This window comes from Marmota monax, unplaced genomic scaffold (assembly GCF_021218885.2).
Source record: "Marmota monax isolate L192 unplaced genomic scaffold, Marmota_monax_Labrador192_F-V1.1 WCK01_AAM20220418_F8-fsc00099, whole genome shotgun sequence".
In the NCBI taxonomy this organism is placed as follows: domain Eukaryota; kingdom Metazoa; phylum Chordata; class Mammalia; order Rodentia; family Sciuridae; genus Marmota; species Marmota monax.
Window position 1 is genome coordinate 7,095,512 of NW_026692126.1, and position 16,797 is coordinate 7,112,308.

General features: G+C 33.8%; 1 protein-coding gene across 3 annotated transcripts; it reads left to right on the plus strand.

Annotated features, from left to right (window-relative positions):
• The first annotated feature begins 337 nt into the window (after positions 1–337).
• On the plus strand, positions 338–15,878 carry F13b (coagulation factor XIII B chain). Of its 3 annotated transcripts, XM_046464927.2 has the most exons (10): positions 341–574; positions 4,848–5,048; positions 6,755–6,940; positions 7,388–7,564; positions 7,935–8,111; positions 10,652–10,831; positions 10,917–11,102; positions 12,193–12,375; positions 14,755–14,952; positions 15,673–15,878. In XM_046464927.2, exons 1-10 carry the CDS (start codon positions 511–513, stop codon positions 15,861–15,863), a joined length of 1,743 nt encoding a protein of 580 aa, XP_046320883.1. In that variant the 5' UTR covers positions 341–510; the 3' UTR covers positions 15,864–15,878. The 3 variants fall into 3 exon arrangements, with proteins under 3 accessions (XP_046320897.1, XP_046320906.1, XP_046320883.1); XM_046464941.2 differs by lacking the exon at positions 7,388–7,564 and having other exon boundaries at positions 338–574; XM_046464950.2 differs by lacking the exon at positions 6,755–6,940 and having other exon boundaries at positions 338–574.
• Positions 15,879–16,797: the final 919 nt, after the last annotated feature.

Below are 16,797 nucleotides of genomic sequence, written 5' to 3' on the forward strand. Positions count from 1 at the left end.
TTAGCTGTCACTATTTTTAATAAACTTTTTTTTATCATTGAGACAACTAAGATCATTTATGTCTTTAAAGAACGCTATATAGACAACAACCTATTTTAACATCCAGTATCTATGATCTCATGTTCCTAAGTTCATCTCTTCACTTGATCAATATTAGTAAACAACAATGGCTACGTGTACTTTACTCTATGAACTTGCAATTGAGAATCAAAGTTGAATTTTTTTCTTTTTTTAAACAGCCTGTGTTAATTATTTGTGCTGCTACTATTGTTGCCCTTATTGGTTAACATGTTCTTATTAGACTCTGGTAGGAAAAGTAATGTCAATTTATATAGTTGTGTTATTTTAACATTATTTGAAAATATTTTAGGTAAAATAAAAGGCTTGTTCCTAACGGACTTAGATGTAGTAAATTATTAACTTTTTCTTCAAGAGAAGCATTTTTTACCTAATGATGAGTTCCCTAGTGTTTTCGAATTGTTAGAATCTTTATGAAACGTACCACTGAAGATGAAGTTGAAAGATTTGGCTTTTGTTATTATATTAATGATCTTAGGAGAACTCTCTGCAGAAGGTAAAATTAATCCTTAATTTGCTTTATTCTCTTAAAAACTATAAATGGAAATTCTAATATTCATACAACTTAAGTTTTGGTATAATCTTTCATTTTGATGTATCAATTTTATCACATGCTTTATGTAAATTTAGCTTGTTATAGTATTTAGAAAGATGGTTTTTTTTTCCCCCCTTTGGGATAAACTAGCAAACTGTTATCAAAGTAGTTTAAGTTAAAAACACAAAACAAAGACCCTTTGGGAGCATAGGAGACCATGATCTAACATTATCTAAATATACTTTAAAGGGTTTCTGGTTAATAATTACTTTGTGAAATGGCTGTTTCAATGTATGTAATCTTCAAAAGGTGATGGGCATGAGCTGTTGCTTCCCATCACCCGCAGCAGCACTTCCTGTTCTCTACTTTTGTGCTCCTTGCCATACTGTTGTTCATAAAGTGCCATCTTATTTATGTTCATTTGATAGTCTCTGATTTTTGGTAAGTTTGTACATCTCTTCGTATACTGTTTTAGATGTTCGGATTTCTGGGATTTCCTAAATTGTTTCTGATTAGCATTTCTCTTTGCTTTATGGCTCTTTGGAGCTGATTTGTAAGAAGTCTTTATAAACTACAAGTTGTAACTTCTTATCAGTTTTAGACATTGCAATTTCCTTCTTCTAAAGTAGTATGTATCTGTTTTGTGGAAAATGACTTTCAAAGAAATTCTCAAATTTTTAAATAATCAAACCCATTACATTTTACCCTTTAGTTTCTTTTTTCTTTTTTTTTTTCTGTACCTTTGAACCATACAGTGTGATTGGTACCTCCTGAACTGTGCAATATGGGGCCTTGATGTTATGAGTTAGAAATGATAAAATCTTATATTTTGTTGTACAAATTAATTCTTTGGCTTAAACCATTTTCTGCTATTTTCCATACTTAACAGGTTGTTTATATTTTCATACTCAGTGTATCTCATTGTTGCTTCTTTTTTAAAAAAAAATTCATTTTTTGAAATTTGTACTTTTTTATTCTAATTTGTTATGTATGACAGCAGAATTCGTTACAATTCATATTACACATAAAGATCACAATTTTTCATATCTCTGGTTGTACACAAAGTAGAATCACACCATTCATGTCTTCATACATGTACTTAGGGTAATGATGTCCTATACCCTAATTATATCCTATAATAGGATAATTTTTGCATGAAGGTCTTTCCTACCCCCATGCCCCTTCCCTTCCCCTCCCTCCCCTTTGCTCTATCTATAGTTTGTCTAATCCACCCATGCTGCCCCCCCCCCCACCAACCCCATTATGAATCAGCATCCTATATCAAAGAAAACATTCAGCATTTGGTTTTGGGGGATTGGCTAACTTCATTGTTGCTTCTTTATAGCTTCTTATGTATGGTCTATAATACCAGTATTTTCCATTTTCTATTTAAGTTATTCATTATGCAAACTTGAAATTCTCCACTTAATTGTTCAGTTCACTTCATCTGATATTTATTATCCAGTTTGTTGACATGATTTTATTGGAGTTGAGCTCCTCCTATTTCTTCTTATTTCTTTTTTCTCATGAATTCACATTCTCCAAGGCATGTCATGTGCCTCTCCTGGTGATAGAGATACATGCCTCAGGACAGTTTTTGAAGCCACAAAGTGGTGAAGACACATGCCCCCATCCCGCTCAGTCCAGCAGCAGTGACCCTCAGGGAGCATTCTTGTGTATTCACTAATATTTTTGAAATTCCTGGGGTGCCTGAGAATGCAAAATGGTGGGAGGAATTCTCAGGGAGTGGAGACTATTCTGCACATGTATTTATCTGCTGCTCTGCTCTCTCAAGATGCTGGCAATTTTATATTACTCATCCTTCCATGCCCATTCCCCTTCGCCATGGGCTGGCAGTATCATTATTTTATGTCTTTATTATTTTAGGGCAGTTTTAGGGTAGGGAATAACCAAGGCATTGAAACCAGAATAACCCACTGGCTCCAGGCCTTCTTTGACCCACGAGTCTGGTTTTCACTCAGCGCCACTCCCAGGAATTGACCAAATGTTTCTCTCCTTTAAGCATTTTCTTTTTTAAAAAAGATCTCCAACATAACCAGAGATTTTTCAAGTAAACATTTTATTTGGAATATAATAGACACAGAAAGTGGCAAATATCATAAGATAGAGTTGTGTGAATTTTAGGCAGCTTTTCACTAACCAAATCAAGATATAGAGCATCAATAACACCTAAAAAACTTCCTAAATGACCTCTCAAAGGTGTTAATTTCTAAAGGTAATTTTTCTGATTTCTTTTACCAGGGATTTTTAGTTTATCTTCTTAAAGAGTTATATAATGTATGTTGACTGTCTTCTTTCATGTAATATTATGTTTGTGAGATTCATCATTCATTTATTTGTGTTGCTGTACATAGAACATTACAGGTATGCCTCATCTGAGACGTGTTTACCTTTTCTGCCATTAAAGGCAATTTAGGTTATTTCTGATTTGGCACCACATGAACAGTGCTGCTATGGAACTCTTTGACACGTCCTTGTGTTCACAGATGTGTGCTCTTCTATTGGATAATATGATACATGCTCTGCTTCTATGAGTATTAGCAATGTATTTTCTCATGTACCAATTTATACTCTCACTTATAGTGCTATGAGAGGTGCTGTTTCTCCATATCTTTAACAACCATTAAGATAATCTTTCTCATTTCAACAATTTTAGTAGATTTGCAATATCTCATGATGGTTTCAATTTACATTTCCCTGATGATGAAAAAGGCTGAATACTTGATCTCTGACTATTTAAATATTCCATTTGTTAAGTTCTTATTCGAATCTTTATTTTAATCTGTCTTTGTCTTGAGAGATGACCAAAAATCATTTACTTCACAGTTTGGGGTAGGGGGTTGCCTATCTTAAGGAGAAGTTCATCTGTTTTAGAACGATGCTGTCCAATACGGAGGATATTAGCCACATGCAATCAGTCCTCTGTATTCCCGGGTTCCTCATTTGCAGATTTAAGCAATTGAGGATAAAAAATATTAGAAAATTTCCAGAAAGTTCCAAAAAGTGAAACTTGAATTTGCCATGTTGCCCAGTGTTCTGCTGAATCCATGCACTAGGCATGGCTTTAGGTATTTTAATATCTAAAGAGAGTTTAAAGCCTGCCTAGGAGGGCTGTAGGCATCATGCAAATACTACTGCATTTTACATAAGGGTGCACCTTTTACATAACACTCCACAGTCCCATTGTACTAGGCAGTGGGACATGTTGCTGAAAGACTTGGAGACAGAGTGCAAGACATAAGGTTTATTGAAAACTGCTTATGTGGAAGGTCCAGTGGTGAGGGGCTGGAAGCATAGCTCTTCTGTCCTTTATGGTGCCTTGCCAGAAAGCAGTGACTATTCCTCACCGTGCTTTGTCCAGTGGCAGCTGGCTGGATGAGCACTGATCCTCTCCACAGCTCTCTACTCCATGGTAGTTACTGCAGGGAGAGGAGAATCAATGAGTCAGGCTACAGAAGCAGTGACATCATTAGCTTGCTTCCTCGAATGATGTGACCAGCATTCCAAGGAACTTGACATGCATGCAAGAAAGCAGCTTTCTAAGATAACACTAATTTTTCCTAATTCTCAGCATGCCTGAGAGAAAGTCAGTGTCCTTCAAGTAACACTTATCTGGACCATCTGGCTGGGGCCACTCATTGTTCCCTTGAGAGGGTTAGATTCTTGGGAATATAAATGGGCATTTTAGGGACATCATGTTTTACTGTTGTTTACTCCAAAACCAACACAAAGGGATTTGAGCATCCATGGGTTTGGATATCTGCTGGACAGCCCTGGAACCAATCTCCTGCTAATTTTGAGGGACAATCCTATGACTGTTGAGTACTTTAAATGTGGATAGTCCAAGTTAAAAGGTGCTGTCAGTGTAAATACAGACAGGATTTTAAAGGGGGTAAGAAGAATGCAACACATTTTAAGGTATTGGACCCAATAAAGCATATTATTAAAATGAACTTCAATGCTTCTTTTTTACTTTTAGTAATGTGAGAATTTTAGGAATTTTACAATTACATATGATTTTCATTATGCATCTATTAGAGTTGTTCAGAACTACTAGTATATTAATTATGGTGGGAAAAGAAAATGAATGCTTGGATTGTCCAAAAAAATCACCTTAAAATTTTAGGTAATAAAAATAAGTGCTGGATTTAAAAATGTGTTATTGTTTGATTGCGAATTCCATGGTCTCAGCTTGAGTTTTTCTTCATTTCAGAGAAACGCTGTGATTTTCCCACGGTAGAAAATGGAAGGCTTGCCCAATATTACTATACTTTTAAGAGTTTTTACTTCCCAATGAGCATAGACAAAAAGTTGCCATTTTTCTGTTTGGCTGGCTACACAACTGAAAGTGGGAAACAAGAAGAGCAAAGCAGATGTACAGCAGAGGGCTGGTCTCCAGAACCAAGGTGCTTCAGTAAGTGAGCACGTTGTGTTACCACAATGAGGGATGGCTATGATGCTCCAAGAAACTAGTTTATTGAAAAAGCTATTTTATTTCTATGAAAAAAACCTTTTGGTAGATAAGAACAAAATTACTAGCAAACTTTCTTTTTAAAAAATGCTGTATCTGAAATAGTATAAATAATGTTTTCATTTTAAAATGTTATTTTCTATATATTTTTTAAATCATATACTGTGAAGGGAACAAGGGTAATAAATGAAACTGTTATATGGAACATTTTGCATAATAGGCCAGGAAACATACTTACGAAACATTCTCAGCAAGGACAAGGTTGTTATTCCAGGGCCTATCATTTGCAAACTCCTAATTCCTTTGAGTGCCAACTTCTAATACCGATTAAAAATTCTGAGTCCAAATTTGTGAGCCGGTATTATGATAGGTTCATCTCGTTATTTAATTGAAAAATGTCATAGTCAATTTATTGGTGGGCTTCCACTGGTTCAGGTGAACTCTCCTAAGCTAAGAAATCTCTAAGCTCTGTTTTCCAGAGTAAAAGGCTTTGCGTGGGTCTGTTTCATTTAGAAGAGGAGGTTGGGTATGGTAGTAACTGTGGTTGATATACACATCCATTTGGGATAATTATCCATTCTGTGGCTTCAGGACAGCTCATACTTTAGGCATTGCACTTTTGGTATTAACACAGAGCATACATTAACTCTAGTAAATAAATCATATTTATAACTAAAGCATAGAAATAAATTATAAGCCCTAGATTTATTGACTCTTTTATCTTGGAAAAGAGAATATTGAAATATGAGCCAGAAGAAATTAGCATGGTAATTTAATGGTTTAGATACAAATCTCTGCAGTCAAACTGAGGGTATGTGAATTCAGCTCTGCTACGGGGAAGTGGTTTGAACATTAGTTTCTTATCTGTACAATGGAATTGGTATTGCTTCAATGAGATAAGCTTTACATAATGTTGGACATACTGCAAGTATTAAAAATATTTAAACTTACATGAACCTTGGACAAATTTATTAACTCTTCTGAATTGCTTTGTTATGAAAGTCTAACAATATAGTTTATAAAAATGATAGATTTCCACAGAATGCTAAAGAAATTTATTATGTTATACGTTCTTGTTGCAAATATTTACCAAAAATAACTTTCTTGTATGATTTAGTCACAGTTTAAATGGATTAAATACTGAATCCTGTGCTGCTAGGTGATCCCAAAATATTTTAAATAAATATTGATTAATTAAATAAATATTTAAAATAAATAAAGATTTATTTAAACTATATATTCAATAGAATGAAAGAATAGTTTTCATACTAATCTAAGATGTTTGCAGAATTATTTAAGGATCCATCCAGCTGGGGATGTTGCTCAATGGTAGAATGACTGCTTAGCATGTGTGAACTTACAGTCTAAAAGTAGGTAAGGTTAGGAATGAGTATAAGGACTAAATTTAGTAAATACAGAGACAGTTAGTGTCAAACTGAATCCATTTTCAAAGAAATTTTATTCATGACCTGTAAGATTATATTTCCAAAATTAAATCAAGGAATTGTGGAGAGAAAAATTATTTCTCTCTCCTCCTTCAAATTCCAATTAAGAGTGATATGAAATGTTTGTTTTCATTTTGCAATTTAATAAAAGGCAAGCTTCATTTCATCACTAAGTTAAACAAAGAAATTCCCCGCCCCCCACAGGAAAATGCACTAAGCCTGACCTAACAAATGGTTATGTCTCTGGTGTAAAATTCTTGTATAAAATTCAAGAGAATATGCGTTATGGTTGTGCTTCTGGATATAAAACCACTGGAGGGAAGGATGAAGAAGTGGTGCAGTGTCTTTCTGATGGATGGTCTTCTCAGCCAACCTGTAGGAAGGAGCATGGTAGGTATCTAAGAATCTTAAGACTGAGGATAAGAGCTTGCAAAACTAGTGTTCCCTTCTATGGGCAGGCATATATATATATATATATATATATATATATATATATATATATATATATATGAATTCAGCTCTGCTACTGGGAAGTGGTTTGAACATTAGTTTCTTATCTGTACAATGGAGTTGGTATTGCTTCAATGAGATAAGCTTTACATAATAGTGGACATACTGCAAGTATTAAAAATATTTAAACTTATGTGAACCTTGGACAAATTTATTAACTCTTCTGAATTGCTTTGTTATGAAGGTCTAACAATATAGCTTAAAAATATAGCTTATAAAAATGATAAATATATATATATATATATATATATATATATATATATATATATATAATCTCTTTTAAGTTATTGGTGATGTTCATAAAATAAATAACTTTAAATTTTCTAGAAATGTGTTTGGCCCCTGAATTACATAATGGAAATTATTCCACAACACAGAAAACATTCAAAGTGAAGGATAAAGTGCAATACGAATGTGTTGCTGGCTACTACACAGCTGGAGGAAAGCACGCAGAGGAGGTGGAATGCCACACGTATGGATGGTCTCTCACACCAAAGTGCACCAGTAGGTTCTCACATTCAACACAACTTACTTTCACTCTGAAAAAGTACCTCTCACACTGAAGTATTATAAGTTGTTATGATAATTATGACCCATTTTTATATTTTTTTGTTTTTAGTTTTAATTACTTTCATAATAGAATTTGATCATTTAAAGTTTTCAAGTGGGAAAATTCATTTTTGCTTATGGAATTTAAATAACCCTAATGATATATTTTATATATATATGAAATAAATTCAAAAACTTTTGCTAGCTAAAACAGCATAAGAGAAACTTATTAGTTTCTATTCAGATATGGGTTGTAAATAGTATATAAATTTTGTTCTGGTAGGAAAAATAAACACTGTGTTTTTATTCATTCTTTCAATTTTAGAATTGCAGTGCTCTTCTTTAAGATTAATTGAGAATGGCTATTTTCATCCTATAAAGCAAACCTATGAAGAAGGAGATGTGGTTCAGTTTTTCTGTCATGAAAATTATTATCTAAGTGGACCTGACCTAATTCAGTGCTATAACTTTGGTTGGTACCCAGAATCTCCTGTATGTGAAGGTAAATTTCTAAGTTTTATGCGTGGGGAAGTAGCATATCTTAACCTCATATTTTAATAAGTTTTAATCTCTATGAGCTCTGAAAAAATATCTGTGGTGGTATCTATTTCTAGTCTCTAGTTCTATTTTTAAAATAAATAATGTCATTTAAACCAATGTCCTTTTCAGCAATCTTTATTCCATTTAAAGAAACTTAAAGCTTTAAATTAGTTTGTAGAGTGGGAGTATCTTTTAAATATAATACTAAAAAATCTGCATTATCAATGCTAAATCTCTTCTTATAATTAATAACTTAAAAAAATTGGAAATTATTACAGGTAGTTGCCCCAAGGGAGCATCTTTGTGATGGCATTTTCTCCATTGGTTACGTATTTACTGATGTGAAAATTCAATCTCCAAAGTAGTGAGATAGAGAGCAGAAAACTTGGAAAATTATTACCTCAAAGTGTAAATGGAAAATGAGGTCATCTAGTTAGAGCTACTCCAAAAGTGTAATGTCTAAGGTTACATTTCTATCACTGAATTTGTTCAGGCAGGTGGTATGCTTATCTGTCAGAAGACACCAACTTAATAATTACTTAACCATAACTACAATGTCATTTGAAGAAGGTCTTAATCCGGCAAAGGAAATATGAAAAAATAATTGCTCTGATGTTGCAAATGTTGCTATAAAATCAGGTACAAAATATTTAAATAATCATTAGATTATTATATAGGTATGGTGGGAGATGGTATTTGTTGAGGCAATGGGTAATATTTCACAGAAGTGACGGATAATATTTGGACTGGGTCTTAAGAGATAAATAAGAGCTTGAGGACTGGGAGGAGGCACAGGGTTTGGTAGCAACCGTTTTCTCTGTAGTATAGGAAATAATTCATCATCCACAGGCAGGTGAAAGACATGAAGGTAGAATTTGGAAGAGAGCAGTAAAATTTGAAACAGGAGCTGGGAGAATAAACTAGGTTTCTGACCAGGGCTATGCAATGGGATTGCCTGGAACTATCAGAGCTTCCTAATTGCACTCAGTGAAAACTTTGGCAGTTTTGTCATTTTCCAGTAGGACAAAATAGCATTGGGACAACAGTGGAGAGGAAGATTGTTAGCAAACTGTCTGCAGCATGTTATTTCAAACATAAGTGGCACAAATATTTAGTGTCTATTCCTCACCCTTCCCCTCTCCGAACTGGTACGCCAACATGCCTGCTATTTGATAATAAATACTCAGGAGATGTAGTATAGTGGGCTTAATAATGCTTCCCCACTCCCCCCAAAGATACCCACATCCTAATCCCTGAAACCAGTAATGTTACCTTATATGGCAAAAGGAACTTTGCAGATGTGATTAAGGATCTTGAGGTTATCTGGGATTATTCATTTGTACCCTAGATGTGATCACAAGTGTCCTTTTTAAGAAACTGAAAGAAGATTTGACTGCAGGAGAGGAAGTAGGCGATTTGAAATGCATAAACAGGCTGGAGTGAACCTGAACCCAGGAATATAGGCAGCCTCCAGAGGGCAGAAAAGCCAAAGTATTGGATCTGCCTTGAAAACCTATCAGAGGAACACAGTCCTCCTGAAACCTCAATTTTAGCTTAGTGAAATTGACTTTGGATTTCTGGCCTCCAGAAGTGTTAGAGAATAAATTTCTGCTGTTTTAAACCACTAAATTATGGCAATTTGTTACTGTACCAATAGTAAACCATTAATAAAGTATTTCATAGTTAGGAACAGATTTAATACAGATAGACACGGGCTCAAGAACAAATGTGTCACCTACTTCATAAGCTTCAGTGTCTTTATCTATAATATGAGAGAAATAATAGTCCCTACTTAAGAAAATTATTTAGGACCTAAGGAGATAATGAATTTAAAAGGCTTGGTGTTTTATTACTTTACTGGTACATAACAATGTAAACCATGAATTCAGCCGCTTCAGATTGAATCCATGCATTAGTCCCAGGTTCTGTAGCTCAGAGTCTGGGTTTGGGTAAACTCACTCCTCTGCATCAGTGTCTAACAAAGCCACAGTGTTGGCTGGGCCTGGAGGCTCTCCCAAGGCTTGCCTAGGCAATGATCTTCCAAATTTATTGAGCATGTTGGAAGCATTCAGAGCTTTGCAGGCTGCTGAACTTGAGAGTTTCAGTCTCTTGCTGGCTATTAGCTGGAGGCAGCCTTCTGCCCCTTGCCTTGTAGCCTTGTCCATTTGGAAGCTCACAACAAGGCAGCTGTGTCTTCAAAACCAGCAGGGAGAATCTTCCATGAAGAATAGTGTCATAAATTTATGTTGCATAATCACGTATTCATAATCATATACTAATCCATCATGTTTGCTGTATTTGATTGTCCAGAGCAAGTCACAGGTCTCACTGGTGGATCGGAATATTATGTAAGGAAGTAAATGTCAAGAGGTGAGGTCCTAGGGGTGCTCCTAGAACCTGTCTGTCATAGTTTCTATGGTGCTTGATACCATAAATGCTCTTATTGAATCTTCATTGTTTCTGTTAATTATATGACTAAATATGCTGATGTCTTTCCATAAGGAAGAAGACATCGATGTCCTCCTCCACCTCTGCCCCTAAACTCCAAAACTGAAAAGTATTCAACAGCTTATCGTCACGGAGAAATAGTTCATATACAATGTGAACTTAATTTTCTGATTCAGGGGTCAGAAGAAATACGCTGTGAAAATGGAAAGTGGACAGAACCTCCAAAATGCATTGGTTAGTAACATTGAGTAAACTCACCCTAAAATGAACTATGCATGTGTAGCTAAATGATCCCTTCTCTTCAAATGGTACATTTCAGAAGAAAAGGAGAAGAGGGTCTGTGAGGAACCACCCTTCGTGGAGAATGGCGCAGCAAACCTACATTCTAAGATTTATTACAGTGGGGATAAAGTGACATACAGATGTGACAGAGGCTACCATATCCGTGGATCAAATGAGATAGCTTGTAATCGTGGAAAATGGACAATTCCCCCTGAGTGTGTTGGTATGTCTGCCACGTTTAACAGTAGCTAGGACTATAGTGCAAGATTTTCCATTCTGTTTATTCTACATACTCATAGCTCAAAACCACTGCTTACAAGGGTTAGAAGTACATTGCTACTATACCTCCTTTGCTACTTTTTTTTATTTTGTGTGTGTGTGTGTGTGTGTGTAAGGAGTCATCTTTAGAATTCAAGCCAATGTAAATAACTCAGAAACTAACCAAAAAAAAAAAAAAAGGTTTAAATACATTAGTGCTGGGCATGGTTATCTGACTTCTGTGAGCACCATGACCTATGAGCTTAAATACCTACAAACAGCTGAGGATGTGCTTCACTGGAGAAGTAAAGGCATGTTGGAGAATGACCGTGAGCGTGATCTAGTTCCTTTCCCCACATGTCCTATGAAGTTAGGGTCTAGCATTCTGTTTCTGTCTTTAGGTAAGTCCTACTGATATTACTTTTGCATCTGGCCATTCTGAACCTTATACCTTTCTGAGACAGGTTGCTAATCTTTGGTGTTGCTGAAGAGTACTCCCAGGCTACAGAATCATTCCTAGTTGCTACCCTTCTTGTCATCCTTCTCATTCTTGACCAGATATTGAGGAAAACTCCAAATGTGTTTACCTAGTATATTTACAACAGCTGTAAATGATGCTAAATAAATTTGCAGAGTAAGAGAAAGATTCTAAAGAGAGAAAAATAGATATTTCATCCCTGGGTTAATTGAGAACTGAGGTGAACACAACAAGAAGCAAGAAGATAGAGGTGCATTGATGCCAAAAGGTGGTTTTAGAATTAACTATAATCTTTAGGTTGAAGAATATCATTTACCTCTCTATACATCTCAGGAATATCTTTACCACAATTCCTTCACAATTAAGAGAAAAGTATGCATACTTTTCTTGCTGTTTGTTTTTACTTAATAAATTTTAAAAATACCTCAGCTGAACAACATTTCTTTCATTTCTGATGAATTTAGAAATCAGTTGTCCTAAGTATACAGGACTATTGAGATACCATAGTTTGGGTAACAATATTATATTATTATATTGTGGATGAATTTATATTAATTGAAATAACTTTTTCTCTTAGAAAATAATGAGAATTGTAGGCCTCCACCTAATATAACAAATGGGGCTGTGGTTGGTGTGTTATTGCCAAGCTACACAACAGGATCCTCAGTGGAGTATAGATGCAATGAATATTACTTATTGAGGGGATCAAAAATATCTCATTGTGAACAAGGAAGATGGTCATCCCCACCTGTTTGCTTGGGTAAGAAAAAGAAAACACCAAATTTATTTTACTATTATGTTTGCTATTTTTTATTTTCTTTAAATATTGTATAGCATAGAAATAGTATAATTTCTTTTTTTTCTGACATGTTATCCCCTTCATTTTAGAAACTCTCTAAACAAGTAAAAATCTCTAACACTGTAGTTGCATTAACATATTACAACATTACTTTTTCAAATGTGTAATGCATGCTAAACTTCTTGTAAGTTAAAATATTCATTTAAATAAGTATTAGAATTTTAAACTGTAAAAGCAAGTCATTGTTATTTGCCAAAAACATTTATAAGAAAATTAAACCAAATAGAAGAAAACAGAAAATATCAGTAACTTGTTTGAAACAACTAATATTAGTGATTTAGATAATGAAAAATCTTCTAAGCTTTTTTCTATTCCCATTTAAACACACATACATAACATAAAGATGCTGCCATATTGTGCAGACATTACGTATCTTGTTGTTTTTTCACTTAAAAATTTTGTAAACATAGTTGATCTTAACTTCTACATATACATTTGAATGGCTAAATAGTATCCCACAGTGCAGGTACATAAAAATTAATTTAATTGATAACTTTATTGCTGGATGTTTAGCATTAAATATATTTACATTCCAAACAGTACATTTTTGTAAATGAATGTTTATACATTTTTAAAAACATTATTTTTCATTTAAAAAGTTAATTAAATATATTTTGACCTTGTTTTAGTTTTCTCTTATTTTTCAGAGTTTCCAAAGTAGAATTTCTAGATAAAAAGATCTGGAAATTAATTTTTTCTTAATTGCCGAAAAAAGAAAAAAAGAAAGTTTATTCTGATTTATAACCCTACCATTAGTGTATTAAAGTAGGAAGTTTTTAATCTTTGTCAACTTTGAGTATTTTAATCTTCAAATTTGTTTTTAATTTAATAAGCAAAATTATTTGATTTACTTAAGTATCAGCCAATTTGGCATTTTTTTTCCATTTTCTAAGTGGCCACAGATTTGTTTTTTTCTACTAGCAATTGTTCATAGCCTAGCCATTTTTCAGACTCATAAGGTATATCTACATAAATTAAATGGAGTATTTGAGAATCATGTATACTGCAACCATTTTATTTTACTTTTATTTTTAGTGTTTTAAAATATAGATGCTTAAGTCTTAAGCTGTTTTAAGCCTTTTGTTCATAGTTCCTGTCTTTCAAGTAAGTCTTAGGACGCTATCCCATTCAAATTCAAATGTATCTTCACCTATAATTTTTCCATTACTCTCATAATTTTATGTTGAGATACTGGATATTAAGTTTCTCATTTTGCGATTGATATTGCATTGAATAGGAGTACAATCATCTTTGAGGACAGAGACTAGATTGAAATAGAAATGGAAAAGATAATAATGAAACAACCTCATAAGGAATAATAAGGCTTAAAGAAATCAGTCATTCAATATCTGGATCAATTGCCTCAAGACATTTAGGCATGATGTTAATGAACTGAGGCAAATAGTGATGATCAGTCACTGTCAGGGCAAGAGGAGAGCTTGCATGTCTTGATTATTCACTGGGATTGAGCATATTATCTCTACAAATTCACGCAACAGTGTGAAGAGGAACAGACTTTTCTGTCTGAATTATTATTTCAGATGGGAATCTCTATAACCTCTCCCTACTCATCTTCCTGCTCTCCTCCACTCTAGCGATTCTGGATTCCTTCCTCTTCCTCAGGCTAGGCATGCTCTCACCTCAGGGTTGTTCCTCTGTCAGGTACACTATTTCATCAGATAATGACATTGGTCAACCTTCAAGTTTTTCTGCAGATACTTACTTAGGCCCACCCAGCCATCTGACTTGGAATGTAACCTCCTTCCCCCCAGCACTTTTGATAGCTCCTTCCCCCTTCACCCGTTTTCCACCTAATTTCATATGCTGTAGTTTAAGGATAGTTACAAATTATGAAATTCATATATTTAGTATGTCTATTAATTATTGTGGGAGTTTTGTTTAGCAGGTAAGCTCCACGAGGTCAGGGTTCTTTGTTTTGTTCATCGATATATAACAAGTGGCAGGTTTTGTATAAATATTTACACATTAAGTACATTTTCTTTTTTAAGATTATTATTTTATAAAAAAAGAAATAATGATTAACCTAACTGTTTGATGACCTTAAGCAATATTTTTAATGTTTCAAATTGAGTGGTTTTGATTTATGGTATGTAAATCTATAAAGTCATTTGATAGTAATAAAAGTGTATATTTTGTTATCTTTGTGTGAGGAGCTTTAATAATGATAAATATAAAATGTAAACTATTGCTTTGGATGCCTGTCATGACTTTCATAGTGGATAGATGAGTAAAGAATTTAAAAGAGCACTTGTTTTTCAGAGCCATGCACCGTGAATGCGGATAACATGAACAGAAATAACATAGAAATGAAGTGGGCCTATGAAGGAAAAATCTTGCATGGAGATTTAATAGATTTTGTATGCAAACAAGGATATGATATGCCTCCATCAACCTTGTCTGGGTTGTCTGTGCAGTGCAATCGGGGAGAAGTGAAATATCCTTTATGTGTTAGAAAAGGTAAAAATAATAGTACTTTTACACAATTTCTTACCTAACTAATGGATATCAACTACCTTGGTTGAAAGCTTAAAGTTATGAGCATAAGCAATTGGGCACCACATCTTCTAATGTCTAAGTTCAGAGTGTTCCAACTTCTAGTTTTCAATCAGTGCATATACTTAAAAAAAGCCTATACTAACAATTTCATTCCAATAGGTCATTTTTATGAAGGGAAAAAAATAAAAGATTTAATAAACATTACCATACTATCCGTGGATTTTTATGTCAGCACTCAACAACACTAAAATACCTTTACTAGGGGTTTTGCTCAGAAAACTACTTGATGCAGAGTGTGAGAAATTTTGTGCACTCCCTGTAATAGGGACGATTACTTTTAAAAAGAAAAAAAGGAAGATAAAACATATGGAAGACAAGACTTTAAGAGAGATCTTGTATGCCTTCATTTCAGCTAGATTGAAAGGGAAAAATAAAATACTGTCTTGGTTGTAAATATGTATTCAAAGTTTATAACATGAAATTCTAACTATAATAGTCAATTTTGAAGTATGACAATGTTGCCAGATATCTTCAATACTTAAAAAATATTTCAGAACTGCATTAAAAATTCCTTGAAGGCAATAAGATATCTCATTTAGTTTCTGTAGCAATTATTAAAACTCTGGATACTTGTAGCAATTTATTATCTATCTATCTATCTATCTATGTATATTTTTGCAGAATCTAAAGGAATATGTTCATCTCCTCCACTTATTAAAAATGGAGTGCTTATTAGTTCAGCAGGAGGCATCTATGAGAATGGTTCTTCAATAGAATATAGATGTTTTGATCACCATTTCCTGCAAGGGCCTAGGGAGGCCTATTGTGTAGAGGGAGTATGGACTACACCACCATTGTGCTTAGGTATGTAGTACTACATATGCCTCTAGCTAATAAAGTAAAATGACGCATGTTTAGCTTTCAGTCATTTTATGCTGATATGAAACTAATACTTAATTTGCTGCATTTGTGTTTTTTATTAGTATTTAATCACTGGTTTCTATTCTTTCCCATAGATTTCAAATAACTGTTGTTCAGTTGCTATAATAAACACCTAGTGCAAACCATGCATCAGGTAGTATTGTGGTATTGGCTACAAATTGAATAAGCTATTTTGGTATGGGCAAACATTAGCAATTATGATGAAGTGTGACTGGCACTATAAATTGAAAATATGAACAAGCACAGTAGGGGAATAAAAAAATGGCCATCTCAATATGGAAAGATGAAGCTTATTAATTTCCTTCTTAGCAAGGTATTCCAATAGAAATTACATTTACCAAGAATATTAGAAGGCATAAAATAGCCATGCTACGCAGGTGCTCTACCACTGAGATACATCTCCAGCCATTTTTTTTAAATTTATTTTGAGACAGGGTCTCACTAAATTGCCCAGGCTGACCTAGAACTTGAAATCCTCCAGCCTGAGCCTCCCAAAAAGCTGGGACTACAGGCATAAACCATCGTGCCCAACCATTTCTGCCATTTATTTATTTTTCTTATTTCACTGGTTTGGATTTTAGTACAATGTTGAATGGAGCAGGTAATTAATAGTTTTATTTCCCAATCTCATAAGTAAAACTTTTAATAATTCACCTTTAAATGTGGAATTATAAATAATTTCAAATAGTAGGTTTAAGATATATATATATACCTTCTACTTTAATTTGCTAAGAGTATTTCTAATGATCTTCAAAGGGTGTTTAATAGCTGTTTGAATAATCACAAGATTATTACTTTTTCTGTATATTTCGTGAATTATATTATTTCCTTTTGAATGCTAATGCATGATTGTGTTCTCATAAG

What these genes read in the sequence shown, in the direction of transcription:
- F13b (XM_046464927.2), top strand. Translation starts at nt 511, where the DNA reads ATGAAGTTGAAAGATTTGGCTTTTGTTATTATATTAATGATCTTAGGA. An exon ending in TCCAGAACCAAGGTGCTTCA is followed by an intron (nt 5,049 to 6,754) that starts GTAAGTGAGCAC and finishes CGCCCCCCACAG; the next exon opens with GAAAATGCACTAAGCCTGAC. An exon ending in ATCCCCACCTGTTTGCTTGG is followed by an intron (nt 12,376 to 14,754) that starts GTAAGAAAAAGA and finishes CTTGTTTTTCAG; the next exon opens with AGCCATGCACCGTGAATGCG.